The following is a 22,196-nucleotide window of genomic DNA, read 5'->3' as shown; positions in this document are numbered from 1 at the left end:
GAAAGGCAGACAAGAGAGGTTGGGGCTCCAGAGAGGCTGGAAGGTAGAGATGCCTGGGAACTGACTAGAGAAGGTGCCTGAGGAGAGAGTCAGTGACCTTGGCCAGGGTCAGGGACAAATTACACCCATTCCCCATCAGACCCCAAAAAGGAAAAAATAATTCCCCCACATGTTTCTAGAGGTGGTCCCTTTAGGCTGGCGGAGGCAAGCAGGGGCAGCAGAAGGCTGGGTAACATAGAGAAACTGAGTCTGGATGCTCAATATAGTATTAGGGTGCAGTTGTCCTGCAGCTATAGTCCGGAGACATGAGGGACTCTGAGCCGCTGTGGTGGTGCAGGTGAGACACACAGTAACAGTGAGGGACTAGAATGGAAGGGAGCCCAGAGCCTGCTGCACTAGACCCAGGCTTCTAGCTCAGTGGTTAGTACTGAGCTCCATCCCCACCACTCATGGCCTAAGCTTCTGTGTCAGTCACTGGGTCCCTTTGTCTTCCTTCTCCTTCTTTTCCCAACATTCATTCAAAGAAAGAAGGGACACACAGTGCTGAGACACCAGGGTTAAAACAGAGCAGCAGCTGGAATGAGCCAAGAAAAGGGACAGGGACCCTCATAGCTATAGCAATAGGCCTCTTGGTAAGCACCAGTGGAAGAGGCAGGGGGCGGGCAGGAGGGAGGGTGACAAGATTCTGGCCAGCAAGACTCTCCCTAAAGCCTTCTTTGGAGTTAAAAAGTTCTGGGCCTGTCTTTAAACATTCGAATGGTTTCCTTTGAAAACAAGACCGACAAGATGATTTCTAATGTTCTTTGTCTCTTGCAGGCAATGAACAGACACAGGTAGGGTTGGGGAGGGGGAAGCACTGTCTCCCGTATACATGGACAGGGTTTCTTGGCTACTATTTTGATAATTTCTCTTTTTACTTTTTCTTCTTTAAAACATGAATGGGCCAGTCCAAAGCACCTAAGAGTTAGGCTCTTAAACTCTACTGCAGTGAGCCACTGGTCCTAGGAACATATTGATGTTTAGTGTAACGTTTGTAGTTTAGATCGGCCCAACTTATGAGAGAGCATCAGGGTGCATCTCAAACTGAGCACATATGCTGTCATTACATTCTGCTCCTTGGGACATACTCAACATGCATGCCACAAAGGCATGGGAAGGACGCCATGCAGAGCTGGAGAGACCTGGCTCCCCTTCAGTTATGAGAGCTCAAAAGTTGTAGCCTCCTGATTGGCCTTTCTGAGCTTTTCTGAGAGACAGTGAGAACTGACCAGAGAGTCTTCAGTGCTCTTTCCCATTTTTATGGTCTTAGATTCTAGCTTTGCTCCTTCTTTTGTTTGAGACAGGGTCTCACTATATAGCCCTGGTTGTCCTGGAGCTTGCTTTGTAGACCAGACTGGCCTCAAAATTACAAAGATCCACCCACCTTTCGTTGCCTCCAGAGTGCTGGGTTTAAGTATGTGAACTACCATACCAAGTGCTCTTAGATTCTGATAAACATTTATCAGATAATAGAATGTAAGTCATCAATGATTCACTGAAATCCACAAATCATAGAAATACACATGCACATACACACATAACTTTAATTAATAATAATTGGTCTTCTAGACAGGGTTCCACAATATAGACCAGGCTCTGTAGACCAGGCTGGCCTCAAACTCACAGAGATCTTCCTACCTCTGCCTCCTGAGTGCTGGAATAAAAGGCATTCAGCCACCTCTGCCCTATTCTGGTGAGATGGCTCTGCAGGTAAATAAGTTTGCTACCAAGTGTGACCTGAGTGATCCCTGGGACCTGCCCTCCCCCCTTCTCATAATAAAAGGAAAAAAATGACTTCTGCAAGTTGTCCTCTAACCTTTGAAATGTGTGACATGACACACACGCTCCACACACTTGTACTCAGAGACAGTGAGAACTGGCCAGAGGGTCTTCAATGAGTGTGTGTGTGTGTGTGTGTGTGTGTGTGTGTGTGTGTGTGTGCAAAACTAAAAAAAATGAAATTTAAAAAATAATTCTATATGATTCAACTATGCCCTTTGGAATGCAGTTGTCATTCCCTTAAACATCCCTGGGTATTTTCAATGATTTCAGGTGCTGAGCTAAAAAAGTCAGCAAGTGCGCAGCAAGCCTGCTGGATCTGAGAAGAATGTTCCCCAATAGGATCAGCTAAAAGATGAGCTTACGGTCAGAGCCTCGTTTCTTTCTGTGACCTGGACTAGAGTGAGACACAGACCACCACAGATTTCAAACAGCCTGTGTCTCAGGAGGAAGGAGCAGAAAGCTACAGGGTTTACAGAGCACTAACCCTTCTATAGAAATCTCCTCAGCCCAAGGAGCCCAGGCCAGGCCAGGCCGGTCCCAAGGGTTCTCACTGGCAAGGGCAGCTCATGCACACACTCGCCAGAGCCCCAGGTCTGCACGCACCACACACCACATGTCTGCATGCACCACACGCCACAGGCAGGTGTCCTGTCGTTTGCTCTTTAGAGGGAAAGGCTGTCATGGTTCCTTTGAAATTAGATTAAGCTGTGACAACTCAGTCTGAAAGAGCACATTTGCTCAGTAAGTTTCCCATTTCATCACGTTACACTTAACGGTACCAGCCACTGCCAAGGTATTTCTATTTCCCTCGATTGCTTCCAGACAATTCTGTGGTTTTTGACTTGCACTGATCTTTTTCAATGAAAATAAATGAACCATCTGGAAAAATAAGTACACTTAAAACACCACTTCCTACATTTTAAATGTTAAATTTGGAAATGTAGTATTTTCTTTTTCCAGAGGGGTTTGGTGTGCTCTGAGTGCGTAAGGTTTAATAAAATTTCACGAGGACATTCTGGGAGGAAAAGAGTCGGTGTTCTGGGGGTTTATGGGCTGTGGAAAGTGGGTGTACCCAGCAGTCCTGTATCCTCGCCTCAGCTCAGAATACTCTACCTGCTCAGAAGCACACTCGAGGACAGGCATGAGGATGTCCATACTCTCAAGGCCCCAGAAAAGATAGTCTTACCAAGGGCAGAGCTCATGAGGCAGAGGCTAGCCTGGCTTCTTAAGGAAGCCTTTCCCTTCCCAGCCAAGGTAAGATTCAATGTGACCAGAGGTTAGACTCGGGAGGCAAGCAAGGCCTGGCACTTACTGACATGTAGAAACTGACATGTTCATTCCCCTTCTCAGAAAGGGACAAGTGTCATTGCTAGCCCAAGTGTAGCTGTCCTGTTGCTCCCCACACAACAGCCTGACTTCAATTCAGCTACCACTACAAGGTGAGGGAGGCTAGGGGGAGGGAAGAAAACCACCGCATATCACCAGAGCACAGAACTGAACAGGGAACAGGAGTCTGGAAGCCCAGGTCTCCTCCGACTGTCACCCAGCTTCTCTCAACTGAAAAGCAGGTGACAATAAACAACACCTGTACTCTATTGGAATGTCCCAGAGAGCCACATCGATGGTGCAAGGTTCAGTGCTCTACATCAAAGAAGGCCTGCTGCTACGAGCTCCTACTAAGTCAGGGCAACTCCCAGAGAGGACAGTTTCCTGATCCCAGGACCCACCCAACAGGGGAAAGGAAGTAGGAAGCAAAATGTGCTTACTGGGCACTCCTGATACAAGTCGAAGTGGTCTTAACACTCGGAAGGCACGGAGGGCTTTGACATCAAAGCCTCCTGATTTGCCACTAGAGTGGTTCCCGCCTTCTGTTTCTTTGGTTAATTGTTCCAAAATTACACTAAACAATCTGAAAGAGCAAGAGAGAAACAAATGTTAGTCTGTCACCCAGGTAAGCAAAACAAGATGATAATAGTAGTTATTTTTGAACAAGGGCTAATTCTGGGTGGCTGCTAACTAAATAAAAGAAGGCAGAGAACCAGGCCACGGAACCCCAGCCTGCCCTGTTACCTGAAAGGACCTCGGACAGGGGCTGCTCAGATCCCTGTTCATGCCAACAAATTGACCAGAAGCAGGGACCCACTGAGGATCCCAGGGGGCAAAGGGTATTACCTAGATAACAAGGATCTTGTTGGTCACAGCTTGTGAGCCCAAGCCATATGCTAAGTACTTCAGATCTGTCACCCTGCCCGTCTTCAGGAACACATTCTTCTATGGCATTATCAAGACCCGTTTACACACAAGTGGAAGCCAAGTTGGGTAAGACTCAGCTGCCCAGACAGACCTCCAGTGGCAGAGCTAACATTTGCTTCCAGGTGTCATGGCGGATGAGGATGAAGGGTCTGTAAGAACAGAGGGTTTTCATCCATCCTGTTCATCTGTTTTAGTTTAGTTCCCCAAACAGTTCCTGACACACACAATGTCCTCAAGAGACCTCCTGATGCAGAAAAAAAATGGACAACTTCAAAGTTCCACACCTCAATGTGCCACCTCCCCCACCCCCGCACAGGCACACAGAGCCCCCCCACCCTCCTAGAGGTATTTGCAAAGCAACGTGAATCACAGGTGCCGAGGAGCAGCAGTGTGCAAAGGCTGGAAGAGTTACCTAAGGGAAGGCATGAACATCACCATTTTCTCTTCTGAAATGTGAATAAAGTTATATCTGGCCACAATGACAAGTTTTTTCCGTCTCTCGGAAGGTTTTCCGGATAATGCTATTTTCAGACAGTCTGTTCGTTTAACAGTCACTTTTGCTTTTTTAAAATAAATATTTATCCTTTGGAATGGTTGTTCTTTTTTTTTTTTAAGAGTAAATATAAATTTGCCCATTGCAAATATTATTAACTGGGGCCGATCAGATAGTAGGAATGGTTGGCCCAGCAACAAAGAAAAGGTTTCTAAAGTTTAATTAGCAGCCAAAGCAGAAATTCTCCCTCCTCCTTGACAGGCCTCTGGGTCACCAAGACACTGGGTCCATAAAACGCAGGGTGGTCTGATTGTGGGCTTGATTGGGCACAACTCTGTCAGCCAGTGCATTTATAGATACTCCTTTGTTTTAATAACAGCACAGCAATTAACAAGGACCCAGGAGGGAAAACAGCCACAGCTCCACCTTTGCAAAGCTTCTGACTGAGAGCTAGCTTGAGTTCTGACTGGGGAAGCAGATCAAGGTTATGGAAGGTTTCTTATTATGTTGGCTTCTAAAAACGACCATAAACTCCTGCAGCAAAGCTAATGCGAAAAGTCTCTCCCCACCAAAACCAAGTTCACAGCTTCAGAGAAATAAAGGAAAAAGGAAAAGCTTCAAACTCTGCAAATGTGGAAGCCACAGGAATTTTCAACCCAAGGGGTTAGAAAAGCAACTTCTGCAGGCAGTGACTGAAGACTGCTCCCAAGCATTGCTGGTTTTGCAATGTGGATCCCACAGTCATTTCATGGCCCTTTCTTCAGCAGGGTCCTTGAAGACAGGTGAATAATGTCTTTGCCACTCCAAATGAGCCTGAGGCAAAAAGAGAAGTGGGCTACCACTTCAGGTTGCTGTGGACTAGGAAGCCTCTCTTCTCTGGGGCTCAGTTTTCCTCTCAGTAAAATAAGAAAATGTAATTAAGTGTCTTGACTTCTGCATTCTGTTTCTCTCCCAGTCCTCCTCCTAATAATTAATAATAATAATAATAATAATAAATAATAATAATAATAATAAAAGCACTTGAACAGGAACAGAGATGGACAGGAAAAGGAAGCAACAATATAGGACCCTAGGCTGTTATTAAAACTTTGCCCCAAGAGGAGAAAAGGACATATCTAAGTGACCAAGGCCAGGTGCACCAGAATGGGGACACCATGTTCTTCTTTACCAAAGCTTAAGTGACAATCTCAAATGCTTAAAATATCTCCTTTCTAAGGACGCAGAGGGGTGGGGTGAGTGTTGATCCAGAGCAGCTTTACTTTACAGGAAGCATCTTCAGAAGAGTAGACCCCTTGGTCCCCGTGTGCTCACATTAACGGTTACACGTTACTTTCTTACTGTCTCTTGTAGTGGGAATCTTGACAAAAGTACCAGGTCACTATGGACTCAGAATGGAAACTCATTGGACAGAGAAACAGGCCGTAGATGGAAACTTCAGTGAGTAGGAATTTGATTCAAAGAAAGACACCATAATTGATCTTTCTCTTATAATTTTTCTTCTGCTCTTTCCATGACCAACCATAATTTGGTAAAAATTTTACTCCATAGGTTTCTTTTACGGTGGTAGGGAGTAGGTTAATATTTTAGATAAAGAATCTTTCGTTTTTAAAAAAAATATCAACAAGAAATACATTCATTGGCTCCAGCCCTACCCTGCTACTTTTACCTTTACAACCAACTTCACCACAGTTTATTTTACAAATGTGAAACACACCTGCTTAAAGTTTAAATTAGAGTTATGGCAACATTAGGAATTCAGCAAACCACCACTGTCAAGACAGACGAGTCTGCCATCTCTAGTGGCTCCCTGGGACCCCTTTGCAGCCACCTTCCTGAATGAGGCCACCTCTGACAGGCTGGCTGCTCATCTACATAGGCATTTTCCTATCTGAGAGACTATAAAAAGAAACCACATGGTATTTTTTTTTTTTGCTTGTCATATTTTTTGAGATTCATCCAAGCTGTTCCTTTTATTGTTAAATAAAATATTCAATTAGATAAGCATGCCATGATGATTTGATCAATTTACCTACTCTATGGCATTAAGCTGTTTTCTGATTTTCTGTTTTGAATAAAGTCTTTCTACAGACATGCGTTTCCATTTCCGTGGATAAGTACCAGAAAATTAGTAATACCATCACATGGCAAATGTCTTTAATACTGGAAGAAGGTGAGCAAAGGATCTTTCTAAGTGGTGGTATCACATTTCCAGCTTTACAAATGGCTTATGGGAGTTTCAATTTCCCCACGTCTTGGCTCCCATTTGGTATCTTTGGTGTCTTCACAGCCAGTGGTCCAGGTAGTCAGAGTGCTGTGACTGTGCTCTTAATGACCATTTCTTTAATTACTAACAATGTTGACGGGCTTGTTGGATAATCAGATGTTTTGTTTTTGTTTTTTACTGAAGATCCATTCAGACATTTTACCCATTCTTTAGTGTATTCTGTTCTTGAATACTTTCTGTATACATGCTGGACAGATATATATATATATATATATATATATATATATATATATATATATATATATATATATATATATATATCATTCTGTATACATGCCGGACATATGTATATATCAGACCAAGAACTGACTGACTTCTTTCTTTTTGCCTCATGGGAACTGCTTTTTTCACTTTTTTTTCTCACTGATTTCTGAAGAAAAGTTTTATGTTTTAATAAAGTTTAATCTTTTCATGGTCTCTTTGATAGGTACTGCTTTCTACCTCTTTGGCCTTTGAAATATGTCCCAAGCTGGCCTCGAACTCACTACATCTTGGTTGAACTTCCGAGCCTCCTCCACCTGTGCGGGAATTTTAAGGCGGTCACCATCAGCACTTATGCCTTAGAAAACTTTGCCTGCCGAGGAATCATACAGGTTTTCTACAGTATTGGCCCCATAAAATTTTATGGTTTTAAATTGTGAAGGTCGGTGTGAAGGTGACACATGGATTGAGGATAAGAATAGTCTTTATATTGACAATCGGTTGTTCCCACCCTGTTTACTGGAAAGTTTCCTCGTGCCATTGAATCATCATGGCGTGTTTCTCTAAAATCAATAGATGGAGCACACATGGATCTATTTCTAGATGGCCCTATTTGAGTCCATTGATCCCACTGATCTCTCTGTCAACTCCTAGCATCAATATTATCTTGACTCCAATAACACTAGAGCAAGCCATAGATCAGGCTCCGGCTTTGTGCTTAAAGATGTCTTTGGCCAGCTTAGAGTCTTTAATTTCCATACAGCTGCTAGAACAATCTTGTCAAACGTCCAAAAGTCTGACAATGTTTAGATTAGGATTTGATCTATACCTTGATTTGGGAAGTAGAAACCTAAGGTCTTAAATCTTCCAACAGTGAGCATGATGCTGCACTCTTCCATCAGCTCCCCTGCGATTCCTCCCGTGAAGACTTTGCTACTTTAGCGAGCTATCCATACCTAAATGTTTCATAGCACCCGTGGCAAATGCATAGAAGTTTCTATGCTCTTTATAGAGACCTTTTATCCAGAAACATTGTTAGGTTCATTCAGAAAACTTGATTCTGTATGATTTTAGTCTTAAATTCACTATGATATATTTTATGCACCAGAATATCCACTCTCTTAATGAACACTGCATATGCATGTGAAAAGAATGTGTCACCCCCTTTCACTTTGCCAATTGGACTTAATGTCTTCATTGGCCATTCAAGTGGGGCAAAGGAAATAAATAACCTTTTAAAACTCAGGCAAGCTTAAGTGTTTGTCTTGTAACCTGTCAGGGGATTGAAAAAAAAAAGAAAAGAAAAGAATGTGTATTCTGCCCTTATTGGTGGGGGAGGGGTCCTTTGGAAAGGTGAAGGTGATTGGTGGAATTCTTTAGGTCCCCGATCGTTCCAAGCCATACACCAGCACAGGGAACTGGAATCTGCGGCTGCAAAGATGCCTTTGGCTCTTCCTACAGTTCTAAGAGTGTTTCATTCAAGGGCTTTGAAGCTCTGTTATCAGACATTTGAACAATGAGGATTCTTATATCATCTTGAAAAATACCCATTATCATCATGAAGTCTCTCTCTTTGCATGCCTGATAGCTCCTTTTTCTACAAGTCTACTTTGGTTATTGATACAGCCCCTCTAGCTGCCTTTTCTGTCCTTTGATTCTCAGATTTTTTTTTTTTTTTTTTTTTTTTTTTTTTTTTGCTTTTGCATTAAAGAAGGTTAAAGAGACATTAGAAAGCTGCGGCTCTTTTTTTTTTCTTTTCTTTCTTTTTTTTTTTTTTAAACAAACTGACAAACTCATGGATTAATTAGGGTTCGCTGAGTTAAATTTTTCATCTTATTACTTGTTTTCTGTTTATTTTTTCTTCTTGACTTTTGTCCTTGTGTTTCTCTCCTTGGTTGTCTTAATATTAACCAAAGCTTTGTGTGTTTTGTAGGAAAAAAGTATCAAAAGAAGTCTTCTGTGAAGGGAGAGAGTAAATATTTTAGGATTTCCAGATTGCTGGGTCTCTGGGGTGACAGATGAACTTTGTCATTAAACACCAAGTAGACCAAACAGCTATACATACAAGTACAGCTGGGTTTCAATAAAAACTTTATTTGCCAAAATAGGTGTCAAAATACTTTGTTAATATGGAAAAATGGGCTTCCTTCTAGAGATGTCTCTAGGCTCTGGAGTGGAGGATGGGTAGTTTGCTAATCTGGCTCCAGGGTTTATAATCTGCACTTTTAATTGTTCATGGCCTACCTTTAAGCAGCATCTTATCATTCTAGGAACTGTACATACATTTGACAACAGCCTTACAATGGTCTCTCTATCCACTGTGCTACTGTGAAGTATTGTATTGCTACCAAAGGAGAAATGTCACGATGTGTTGTTATTGTTTTTGTTAGACAATTGCTTAAAAGAGATTTAAAAATGAGAATAAATATCTTTAAGTCCATCCTGTCTGGAATCCCTCATTTCTTTTTTAAGGATCTTCATTTCTATCCAGTGCCACTTTTTCTTCAGCCTGAAAAGCTGTCTTTTAGTGGTTTCGGAGGTGCAAGAAGTCTGTCAATCGTGAAGTCTCAGCTTTGGTTTGTCTAAAACAGTTTCCATATTGACCTGGAGAAGTTACTGGATAAGAACTCTGAGCTGACATTTCCCAGGACTCCTAGGGTGTGTCTATTGTCTTCTGAAAGGTATGACTTTTTTTTTTTTGTTAAAGCACTTTTCACTGTGGTTGTGATAGGTCTTTCTCTGTGGTTTTTGATGAAGCTTTGCCAGACATCTTGAACTTCCGAGTTCATTTTCCATCCTATTTGGAACATTTAGAACCATTTCCTCAGGGGCTTTCCTTTTCACTTTCCTCCTTTCAAAAAAGATTTGCTGGTGTATTTAGTGTGTGTATGTGTATTTATGTATTTTATGTGCACCGTATGTGTAGGTATCCACAGATACCAGATTGGGCACAGAGCCCAAGGATCTGAAATTATAGATGGTTGTGAGATGCAAACATGGGTTCTAGGAACCAAACCAGGTTCCCTGCAGGAGCAGACAGTGCTCTTAATTGCTGAGCCATCTCTCCAGTCTTCCTTTCCTAAGATTCCAAATGTACACATTAGAACGTCTGGTAATTCACAAGTCAGTGAGGTGGTGTTCACTTCCTTAAAACTTTCGTTACTGCTACATCTTCACATTCCCGAAGTGTTTGTCTTTGGCACCGCCTGGATTGCTAATGAGCCAATCTAGGAGACGATTTCATTTCAGATACACTTCCCAGTCCTGCAAGTCTTGTGTGTGTCTCTCTAATTGTTCCATCTTTCCCCACCGTAGTTATAAGTCACCTTGCCTCCACAAACACATTCATAATTGCTGTTTTAGACCCCCTGAAGTTCCTTGCCATTGTCTGTAACTTCTGGGTCTGTTTCAAGCCACAGAGTTCTCCTGTTAGAGGTCACACTTCTTCTATTTAGCATTACCTCGGTGCAAGCGAGGTACTGAGAATGATCATCTAAGTATTTGGATTTCATTTTTCCTTTGGAAGGCCTAAGTTCTCTCCCCTTCAGCTTCCTTCTCAAACACTGTTATCAAAACTTCAGAGAATATTCTAGAGCAGGAATAGAAGAGTTTTTCTGTAGAGGGCCATGACAAGCATTTTGAGGCTTTATAGACTGGACTCTTCCATTTAATGATGACAACAAATGAGCGCAACTATGTTACAATAAAACTTTATTTATAAAAATCAGTGGCAGGTCAGATGGGCTAGGATTTGGTCCCCTGTTCATGGTTTCCCAAGCCATAGTCTAGGTCTAGGTTAACTCCACTACAAATGGCTCTTCTGAGATGTTTACTGACAGTCCATGGTGTTCAATGCAGTAATTTACTCTGGGTACTTGGATCACAAACACCTTTTAGTCTTAGCAAGTGGTTGTTATTGATTTTATGGTTCCTGCTTCCTGTCTTTCTCTTTTTCCCTAACGTTGTTCTTTGGCTTCGTGAAGTGTAGCTCAGTTTCAGCCAAGACTCCTGAGGTCCTCAGGGTCCAGGCACAGAGCTCTCCTCCTCTGGCTCTGGACTTCTTTCCCTTCCCATTTTGTTTCTCAGGTCTCCTGGAGTTTGATCTCAAACTTTGTAAAAAGCACCATTTTGGTTCTGTTCCCTCTTCCTGTGCTGTTCTGGGTGGACAAAACGTTCCAGCAACAAAAAGGCTAAGCGGGTCATGGCCTGGGGACATAAGAAGTGAAGCTTATGTATCTCTATTTCTGGTCTAATAAAAGTCCAGCGGCAGGAAAGACACATGATTCTTACAGAGAGACAACCAAGGCTCCAGCTTGCCACTCCCCGGCAGCTGTTCCAATAAGAGGAGGCATTTGCCTTAATGCCTCTCCGCCATCTATTTGTTCTGAATACATTCCTTCTGCAATACACACTTAGGTACCAATACACAATGGGAGGGTTTATAAAAGCTTCCTGGGAAGTATAACCATCCAATGGGCCACCACTTTGGGTCTTATTTTCAGTTCCCTGGGGTAAAAGGACATCCTCAAACTTAAGCTGTCCTCCCAACTGACAGAAAAGGTCATCCCCAATGAAAAACCAGAGGAATCATGATACAGATAATACAAAAGATAACCAAGATGCTCAACCAAAAAAGGCAACGGAATAAAGCCACAGATCTGGAGGTAGGATGGTTTTAAAAGCTCTCTCAAAACGGGAGATGGCTCAGCTGTGAAGGCCACTTGCCACTCTTACAGAGTCCCTGTACCCACACAGTGACTCAGAACTATGGTTATCCCAGTTTGAGGGATGTGACGCCCTCTTCTGGATCCCATGGGGGTTAGACATGCATGAAGTAACCAGACATGCATGCAGGTGAACACATATAAAGGAAAAACAAATACATCTTTTAAAAGCTCTCTTGATAGAAACAAGAGAGCTCTCCTAATTTTAGGAGTAATTTACAGAACAGCTCTCTCTGTAAGGAGTCCCAAAGCAGGGCTGTATTTTTGCCTCCCTTGGTGGATGCTTGCTCCAAAGACCTGATTCGTATTACCTCTGCTGGCAGCATCTTAGGGTGTGAAAGAGATGGGGCAACCTAGACCTCTATTGTCTTTTAACTAAATCTACCAGCATCTTCCTCTTGCAACGGGGTTTGAAAGGAACACCTGCTTCTCTGCATTTTTTAGTTTATTTTATGTTAGATATGTGACATTGTTCAGACACTTGTTTTGTTATTTAAGATGGGAAAGTGGTACGCCAAGGTTTCTCCCACAACTCAGCATAAAAACATAATAGCTTTGCTCAGGAGATATTAAACAGCAGAGTTCCTCACGGCCAGGAAGGTTTTATCATATGATACACATGTTTTTAACTAGCAGGGTGCTAAGTTTTAGGAGCTGTATTCACTTGACTCCACCCACCAGCAAGTCAGGTCTATTTGTAGAGACTCAAGGCCCTGTGAGGTGAATCATCTCTCATTAGCAGCTGAGACTTCCTCCAACAGCCTGTCACTGACTTCCCCAAGTACAACACCAATCCTGAGAGATCTTCACCCCTGCCTCTGCCTGGGGACTGACAGCAGCCCTGCCAGCATTAACCCGATAGGTCCTGGCACCATCACGGGCGTAAGAACAACCACCTACACAAGAAATCTTGTGTTCCCTTTACCATCCAGCCCACATCTCCATTTCCCAGATAAACGCTTCCCCCGAACCAAGAAGAACTTACCCTACTATTACTATAACAAAATCCAGTAAATTCCATCCATTCCTAACATAAGCATTAGGATGCAGCAACAGTCCATACGCTATAATCTTCAGAAATGTCTCCACGGTAAAAATAATCAGGAAGGCATATTCTACTTTTTCCTGTAAAGAGAAACAAATACACCAAGGGCATGGGGGGGGGTGAGGGGGAAGAAAGGAAGAAAGAATGATTAGGATCAACAGCTCGAAGACAGAAGCATCTCCCCCCCATCTCCCAACCCCCACCCACCACACAATTCTATCACGAGAACTAGACTCACTACCCTGCACATGGGCTGGGAAGAATTTTAATTTTAATGCTGAATTTCTCACAAGCAGCAACGTGTTAAAGACCGCCACTCCAGGATGCATCACTGCATTTTGCCACCCGCCCTGATGCATGAGCAACAAATCAGCCTAGGACATAATGGGCATGTTGTCTATTTGCACACATTTGCACAACACAGCATGTTTTCCCCAAGACTGCCCGGACGGGCCCAGAAAAGCAGCAGGATGAAACACGCATTCTGACCACGGTTTTTCAACAGAACACTGTCTAGAGGAACAGACGCGTAATGGGCTGCGCCCTTATTCTTTCTTGGGTTTTCCTATGACATTTTAAGTTAAAGCCAGCTTTGTCACAGCGTGGCAAGGTGACCTTGGACAAGTACCTATTCTAGTCTGGATCTGCCTGCCCTCACCTGCAGAGAAAAAGGCAGGGAGCTCAGGTGCCAGCAAGACTGCCTGCCACTGGCTTGCCTCATCTTCCTGGCTGGTACCCAGGATGGACTCCTGCAGCCTCCTGGAGATACAGCTCCGCCTTTCTCTCAGTTCCCATGTCTGCTCCCACCTGATAGCCACACACGTCTGCAGCGCTACCTGCTGGACATGACCTCTCCACCTCCAACCCACAGGACCACAAGCAGACAAGGATGCCTCAGTCAACAAGTCTAGACACGTAGGCTCTTTCTATAAATTTAATAGAAACCCGATGGACCAGGCCATGTGAAACCAACCGAATTCTCTGGCTTTAATCTACTCAACAAAACAACAACAACAAAGTCTCAACACTAAGAACTTTTCTCAGCATGAACTTTACTTATTAACATGGCTACTATGGAAGGCGATGACAAATATGACTCAGGGAACAGTGAGCTCGTCCTCCACATGACAGGCACCCCAGAAGACACCAGGATTAAAAAAGAAAGAAAAAAAAAAAAAAAAAAAAAAAAAAAACCCAACTCTGGTCCCATCCGTGAAAACTTTGGCTCAGAAGGGGACACAGGAGTTTAGGGCACGTACATAGAGAACTTCTAAGCTCCCGAGAGTTAGCACGGGAGCTCTTCTCTGCTTGTGCTGAATGAAGCCAAGGGTCTCAGCCATGGCCACACAAAAGAAGGCAGACACTGTGTGACTGCTATTGTAGACACGGATTTATAAATGGAAATTTATGCCTTTTAAAGGAAATGCTTCTGGATAGGAACTTCTTACTTTGGAAATCGTCTTTTAAAATATTCACTGCAGGATGATTCCAACAGGCCCACTGTCCTACAAACGTAACATATCTACATACATACTTGCTTGCAGTAACCACAGCACTTTTGCATTTCAGTGGACGTGTTGTCTGCCCGACCCCGAGGTTGCAGGCCTCTGCTGCTAGACAGCTGGTTCCTGTCTCTGGCTGCCCCAGGACAGAACTTTTTCATGGCTTGTCACCAGCATCTTCCCTCTGGGCCACCATGGTAATAACCAACTGCAGTCTGTGCATCCAAGACAGCACCTACCTTTTTGACTCCCACCCTGGTTAGAGAAAAGCTAATTGGTCAGATTTGCCTTCCCTAACCCTAGAATATTCTTGGCTCTTACCATTCACTGTGCAGTGGTATGTGTGTGTATGTGTGTTTTTGTATGTGTGTGTGTGTGCATGTGCATGTATTTGCATGTGGATGTGCATGTGTGTATAAGTATGTATGCGTATGTATACATATGTATATGTGCATGTGTATATAAGTGTATACATGTATATACATGTGTATGCATATGTGTATATATGTATGTGTATATGTGCATGTATATGCATGTGTATGTGCATGTGTGTGCATGTATATGTATATGTGTGTGCATGTGTGCATGTATATATATGTATGTGTGTATGTGTGTATCCATGTATATTCATGTGTATGTGCATGTGTGTACATGTATGTGTGTATGTGTATGTGTGTATGCATGTGTATGTATATGCATGTGGATGTACATGTATGTATAAGTATGTGTGTGCATGTATATGCATGTGTGTGTGTGTCTGTGTGTATGTATATATACATATGGAGCCATGGGCAGGCATCAGTTTTCTCCTTCTGCTGTATTTGATCAGGGGATTGAATTCAGGTCTTAGTCTTGGCAGCAAGCATTCCCACCAAGACACCTAGCCAGACATGGCTCCTGTCATTTCTAAACCACCCATTCAGTGCTCTGTGAATCCTTGAAACACTATCGCAACAGTCTGATTCTTTTGAGTTAGTCAGAATCAGGATGTTTATGATGTTAAATAAAGCACTAACTCATATGCAATCCCCACCCATTCATGCCTCCAGGTCCCTCAAACAGATTTAGTTCTCTGCTGGCTCATCCTGTGTACCCCTCCCTCCATCCCCCTCACAGTCAAACCCTCTGAGCTAAGCAGCCTTGAAGGTGCTCCCAGAGCAGCATATGCACCATGACCTGACAGGCCACATGCAGACCTACAGGGCTGCTGCTCTGTTTGTCTCCTTCTGCTGTATCTTTGAGTGGATGTCTTCATACGAACATGAAGACACACCACCCAGCACTGCAATTCATAATACAACCAATACAGTGAGATTCAGGGTTTGACTTGTTCACTGGGAGGTGTGCAGAGATACAGGAAGGAACTCAAACTCTGAAAACCCAAAGGAGGAGGAGAAAAAAGAGGAGGAATCAAAGAGGAAAAAAAGAAGAGAAGGAAGGAGAGGAGGAAGAAGAAGAGGAGGAGGAAGGAGAGGAGGAGGAAGAAGAGGAGGAGGAGGAAGGAGAGGAGGAAGAAGAAGAGAAGGAGGAGGAAGGAGAGGAGGAGGAAGGAGAGGAGGAGGAGGGAAAAGAGAAGGAAGAAGAGGAGGATGAAGAAGAGGAGGAGGAGGAAGAGGAGGAGGAAGGAGAGAAGAAGAAAGAAGAGGAGGAGGAAAAAGGGGAGGAGAAAGAAGAGGAGGAAGGGAAGAGAAAAAAAGATGAGAAGGAGGGAGGAGGAGGAGGATGGAGAAGAGGAGGAAGAAGAAGAGGAGGAAGAAAAGGTGGAGGAAGAAGAGAAGGAGGAAGGAGAGAAGGAGGAAGGTGAAGAAGAAGAGGAGGAGGATTCTGTGACTTTAAACCAAAGGCCCAAATCTCTGAAAATACCCACCTGCTTTCCCCAGAGCTGCCCCTACCACCAAATGTACATCGTCAATATGTTTTCAAGACTCCTAGTTCTAAGAGAACAAGATAATCTAAAAACAGCACACTGTCTTGAAATTCCTCTTCCCTTTCATCCTCTCAGCTTTATTTACTAGGCCAGACAGGAAAAAAGCTTTGGCTGCCATGCCATCAATATTCATAGCAGTTACATCCCTACGTCAAGACAGCACCATACTTCAGAGCAGAAAAACAAGACAGAGAACAGGGAGTACACCTACCAAACACACTATGCCTTTTATTTATAAGTAACTGTGCCACAATAATACGAGGGCCATTACTGTAACTGAATGGTTGAAGAGTTTTCGTTGTTTTGTTTTGTATAATCTTTCCTTCCTCTCCTCATGCTCCTTTTAAAAAATGTTGGTTCCTCTTTCCAAAATCTTTAGTGAATTACTTGATGGAACGAGTTATAAAAAATAGAAGCTTGCTACAATATGGTTCTTTGTTACAGAGATTCTGCCAAATGCCAAATGAACAAGCACAACCAGTTGGCCTATAAACCAGTGACATCCATTCCTCAATTCTGACATTACCAGAGACTTCTAAGAGACAAGAGTACCTCTACAACAAACTGAGAGTTATTATTATTATTATTATTATTATTATTATTATTATTATTATTATTATTATTATTATTGCCAAACAAAAATTGAGGAAGTGTGATTATTGAAGAAAGAAAATGAATTTGAAAAGAAAAGTAAGAAGAAAGCCAGACAACACTGAAAAGAGTTTAGAGGCACAGAAGCCAAATGACTTGAGGCATAGAGGTATAGAAGTTTGTAGCAGAGACAGAGAAGAAAACCAAGGTGGAGCCACAGTAAAGACAGGAAAAGGGGCAGATGAGAACATTTTAGATTTGAAATGAGCTAATCCTTTTTCACAAAGCCAGATTGAAGGCTGTATCACAAAAGTGACCCACCAGTGAAACAGGAAGAGGGCAGGATTCCAATCCCCTGTCTTCCCCCTGCAGGATTTTCTTCTCTCTGGCAAGACCCTTATTGAGCAATTCTAGTCAAACTGCCCTTTAGAAAGACATCATCTGGAACCACTCTATAGAAGGTCCAAGTGTCCCGTGAGACTTTAAACTACCAGCTACTAGATCAAATCTAGTTTTTCTTTGTAGTATGGAGGTTGTGCTTTTCTTGTGGGTGCATGCACGAATGTATGGGTGCTGTGTACATCCACACACATGTACAGAGGACAGAGATCAATCTCAAGTGTTACTCCTCCTTAAGAGCTGCTCAACTTATTCTATGGTTTTCCTGAAGTATATCAAGGGACTTGCTAGCCACAGAACACCAGGAATCCAGTTATCACTACCTACCAATTCCTGGGAACACAAGTGGATATCAAAATGCCTAAATTTTTCATATTGGTTCTGGGGATCAAACTCGGATGCCCCTGCTTACACACTTACCCTTACCCACTTACAAGCTCTTACCCACTAGCCATTTCCCCAGCCCTAAAATCTAATAGTCTATCTTCTTAAACAGTGAACTGAACATTAGGACAGTCTCTAAGTCAACATTTTCTGAACTCATTTCCAGAGTCTAACCACTTACTTCTACAAAGACCTTAAGGACACACACACACAAACACACACACACACACACACACACACACACACACACACACACACACACACACAATTGTCATCTAGTAAGGACTGAAAGATTCCAGAATATTTGGTTCTTTTCTCCAGGATCCTTTTGCTGTGTGTTGTTGCAACAACATTCATATGCCTGTCTACCTGCCCATCCATCTGTCCATGCATGCATTCATCTAGCCATCCATCCTGAGGTAGTTCCTTCCCCCTTAGCAAAATTCAGTATCTAACCTCAGAGCCCCCAGCTGGCTGACAGAGGTCTGCAGAGGCTGATACAGGGCAAGAGCACTCACTTCCTTGCTTTGTTCACCCACCCATATGCCCATGACCTTGAGAAGGTTTCCCTTGATTGTGAGAAGCTGTCCCACTCATTTCTGTGTGTGCCCAGTCAGTGTCCTTGCAGGCATCAGCTCCCTGATTCCAAAGGTCATTCCCCACTGTCCTTACAACTCGACCTACCATCACACACAGCATGCATAAAATACTCACGGGTGCAACTAGAAAAACGGTGAAGGAAAAAGTAATACAATCAGACATAAAGAACACTATAAAATTACAACAATCTTTGATCCTAGGATATGTATCAGCAAGAAAAAATGTATCTAAGCTATTATAAATTCTTTCTAGAACAAGTCTGAAGGAAAACAGTCAAATCTCTGAAATAAAGGCTGCTTTCATCTTAGTTTGTGGTGGTTTGAATACAACTGATCCCATTGGACTCAGGGAGCAGCACTATTTGAAAGGATTGGAAAGATTAGGAGGTGTGGCCTTGTTAGAGAAAATGTGTCAATATGTGGGGGAAGTCTTTGAGGTTTCAAAAACCCACCCAGACTTAGTCAGTCTCTCAGTCTCTGTCTGTTTGTCTGTCTCTCTGACTATGGATTGATATGTAGCTCTTAGCTACTGTTCCAACACCTGCCTGGACACTGCCATGATCCCTACCATAGTGACAATGGACTAACTTTTGAATCTGTAAGTCAGCCCCCACTTAAATGCTTTCTCCGATAAGAGTTGCCTCAGTCAAGGTGTCTATTCACAGCAGAACACCTGGTCCTTAACTTTCATCTTATCTGCAGCCCAGAGGCAAAGTCATCCTTGTATGTAACCTTACAGTTGGTCTTTCCAACTTTTCTGCTTCCTGTCCATGAGACCCTCTACTCTGCACTACGGCCAGCCTGTTAATTTCACACACACATTCACGCATGCACGCACACACCATGCCTTTACCTAACCTGCTCCACTGAACCCAGTGTTCTTGCCCCTAAATATAAAATCTTCCCTCTTTAGAGTAAAGCTACAGTTTCATGGCTGGGGATAAAAACCAAGCCCCATCTAGTTGAGTGGAGAGCATAGAACATGCCCCCATAGTTTTTTCTCCTAACCTGCACTCAGCCACGAATTCATGCCATGCATGACCCCAAACCAAAGTGCAACTACTGCACATATATTTCCTCTTTATATATTATCATTCTACTCCATTTTTAACAGATAAATTTGACCTATCCTTCAAGGCTCAACTTAAATCATAATTTCTCAGCAAAACCTTTTTTGAATTCCCAGACAAAACTAGAGCCCACTGTTATATCCTACCAAAGCCTAACAGAATTCATACTAATTCATTAAAAAGTTACCTGACTAGGAATAAACTTATACATTTACAACCAACTGATCAACAAAGGTGCCAATTATACACAATGGGGAAAAGACAGTATCTTTGAAATGGTCCTGGTAAAACTGGGCATCCATACATAGGCAAAAGAAAAAAACAGGCTCTTTATCTTATGCCACATACACAGTCAAGTAAAATTGATCAAAGACTTAAACATTAAAACACTAAGTAAAATTACTAGAAGAAAACAGCATAAATTTTATTTCCATTTGATCTGAGCCAAGACTTTTTAAATAGGACCCCCAAAGCACAGGCAAAAAAAAGCAAAAATTATAGAAATGACACCAAACTAAACAGCTCATGCACAGAAAAAAAAATGTCAATAACAGACAACTTACAGAATGAAAGAAAATAACTGCAAACCACATAGCTAAAAAATGGTCAGTATCCAAAATAAATAAGGAACTTAGTTCATTAGCAAGAATACGGTATTTTTAAAAACTTTCCCCCAGGGATACAAGTAGACATTTAAAAAATATATTAGACATAAGAATGACCAGTAACCATCTGAAAAATATTCAAATCATTCATTTTTATGAACAGTATTTTTTTTTTTTTTTACATTTGAGTCTGAGCAAAGATTTCTTGGCCATGACCCCAAAAGCATAGGCAACAAAAGCAAAACTTACATAAGTGAAATTGCACCAAACTAAATAGCACTTCATACCTGATGGAAATTGCTATCATACAAAAATAGAAAGATTAAGTGCTGATAAGCGTGGAGAAAGGGAATCCTTGAGTACAGCTGACGAGATTATAAACTAATACAACCATATGCAAAATAGTGCGAGACCCAACCAAGACTTCAAAATGGAACTACCACTTGATATTGCAATTCTCCAAGAGGGATGCAACCAGAGGAAATGAAATGAGAAGGCCGAAGAGACTCGGGTGCTGCCACGCTCACAGCAGCAGCGCCACACACAATGGCCGACATGTAAGACTAGCCTAAGTGTCCGCTAGAGATATGCAGATGAAGAAGGAAATGCTGCAACGTGTGGGTGAACTTGGAGGATATTGTGTTCAGTGAAACGAGCTAAGCACAGAAAGTCAAACAAATACACATGACCTCACTGGCATTCAGCATCTACAAAAGGCAAAGAAATAAGCAAAGAGAGTAGTGGCTGGAGGGAGGTTGGACTTCAGTGTATAGGAGGAAGCCCGGGACAGCAACAGCACACAGTATGAGTAACAATGAAGCAGAGTACGGTAGGAACTCGCTAAGAGGAGATTCTGATCTTAGGTTCTTGCCATAAAAAGCATATAGGCAAATATGGGTATGTTAATTAGCTTAAGTACTCCATTCTACAACTTAGCTATGTACTATAACATGGTGCACATCACATATATTTGTGATAGTTACCAGCCTAACACAACTTTCAAACATTACCTCTCTAACATTGTCTCTCTCAAAAACTGGCCATATCTATATGGCCTGGGGTCATTTCTGTTTCATGCATCATTAGATCCCCAAGGCTGAACACATTACCAAACACTCAATAGCTGTAAATGAATGAGTGGGCTAGACACTCAATATCTATGAGAGAACAAGTGGACAAATTACATATTTTGACTAAGTAGCATTAGGTAGCCCTTCTGGCTGATATGGTCTGCAGCACCAGGACCCTTTGGTTTTGCCCAGTTGCAGGGAAACTTGCATTTGGGTGTGGCCACTTGACCACTTGCTTCATGGGTGCCTCATGGTGGGGCCAGGGTATGAGGCCACTAATGCTGAGTAGGATATGCACAAATGGTGGCAGGTGTCCTCAGAGGCAGGGGCATAATGCCCAAGAACAGGAGAAAGAGGCCAAGGCAGAGGGACAGATGGCTCTGACGGGTCACACGCATGTGACCTGGTTTGGCCTCCCTTTCTCACATGTAAAGAGAGTGGACAGATTAATTAGTCTCTTCCAGCTGGATAACTACAGGACACCTGGCACACAAGGCAAAATTCAAACACAGGCTTTACAGGGAGCCTCTGGGAGATCCCAGGGACCCCCAAAGACAGCCACTGTAGTGTAGCAAGAACTACAAGTAGCTGCTATTTCCCCAAGTAGCTGGGTCACCCGAGGTCACAGTGCACTTGTGGGCTGAGTGTGCTGAAATGTTCCATGTATTGTCTCACACAGTTCAAAAGGTGACCTCAGGGTGCCACTGGCTGCACTTGCTCCCTTGTGACAGCCCAGTGCCACCCTAGTAAAATGCTAGTGGGTGAAGCACTGGCAGGTGGTTTCTGTTCCCAACTAGATGGCTGCAGGGAAAGCTAATTTGGTCCCCTGCAGGCTCCAATGAAGTATACACTTAGAGGCCCCCCATGGGTAGTTCAATGGCCCATCTACATGGAAAAATGGCTCCAATAGTCAGTATGTCCTTGCTCTCTCTCTCTGCATACATGTGCATGTGCGTGAGTGTGTGTGTATTTAAAAGTACAAATTTTACATGACATTTGTGTCCCTGGAGTCTAATCCTGGTGTCATCTGCTTATTTACCTCTCTGATTTTCAGTTCCCTCAACTACAAAAGAGGAATAAATCATTCTCTGTGTGACCTGCAATGTCTAACCATATTACAGTACAAATCCAGCTAGGTAAAATGGGGGAGCTTAGCAGATTGTGACACTCTCAGGGTCAAATGCTGCTCTCAGGGCAAAGGTGAGACAATGGCCCTGTCTATAAGGAT

The 22,196-nt window shown here is 42.9% G+C and overlaps 1 protein-coding gene across 4 annotated transcripts in view; it reads right to left on the bottom strand.

The window, feature by feature from the left end:
- Positions 1–22,196, bottom strand: part of CACNA1D (calcium voltage-gated channel subunit alpha1 D) — a gene marked incomplete at both ends in the record, with an annotated part of 288,275 nt that overhangs the window by 129,880 nt on the left and 136,199 nt on the right. For all 4 annotated transcript variants that reach the window (XM_080926306.1, XM_080926308.1, XM_080926305.1 and 1 more), the window contains 2 exons: positions 3,588–3,730; positions 12,762–12,901. In XM_080926306.1, the coding sequence (XP_080782432.1) occupies positions 3,588–3,730; positions 12,762–12,901 (283 nt within the window). The remainder of the gene's footprint in view (positions 1–3,587; positions 3,731–12,761; positions 12,902–22,196) is intronic.

Source organism: Micromys minutus (genome assembly GCF_963924665.1).
Source record: "Micromys minutus genome assembly, chromosome: 12".
Lineage (NCBI taxonomy): Eukaryota > Metazoa > Chordata > Mammalia > Rodentia > Muridae > Micromys > Micromys minutus.
The sequence above is the reverse complement of the archived record's forward strand: the minus strand, read 5'-3'. Positions and strand labels throughout refer to the sequence as shown.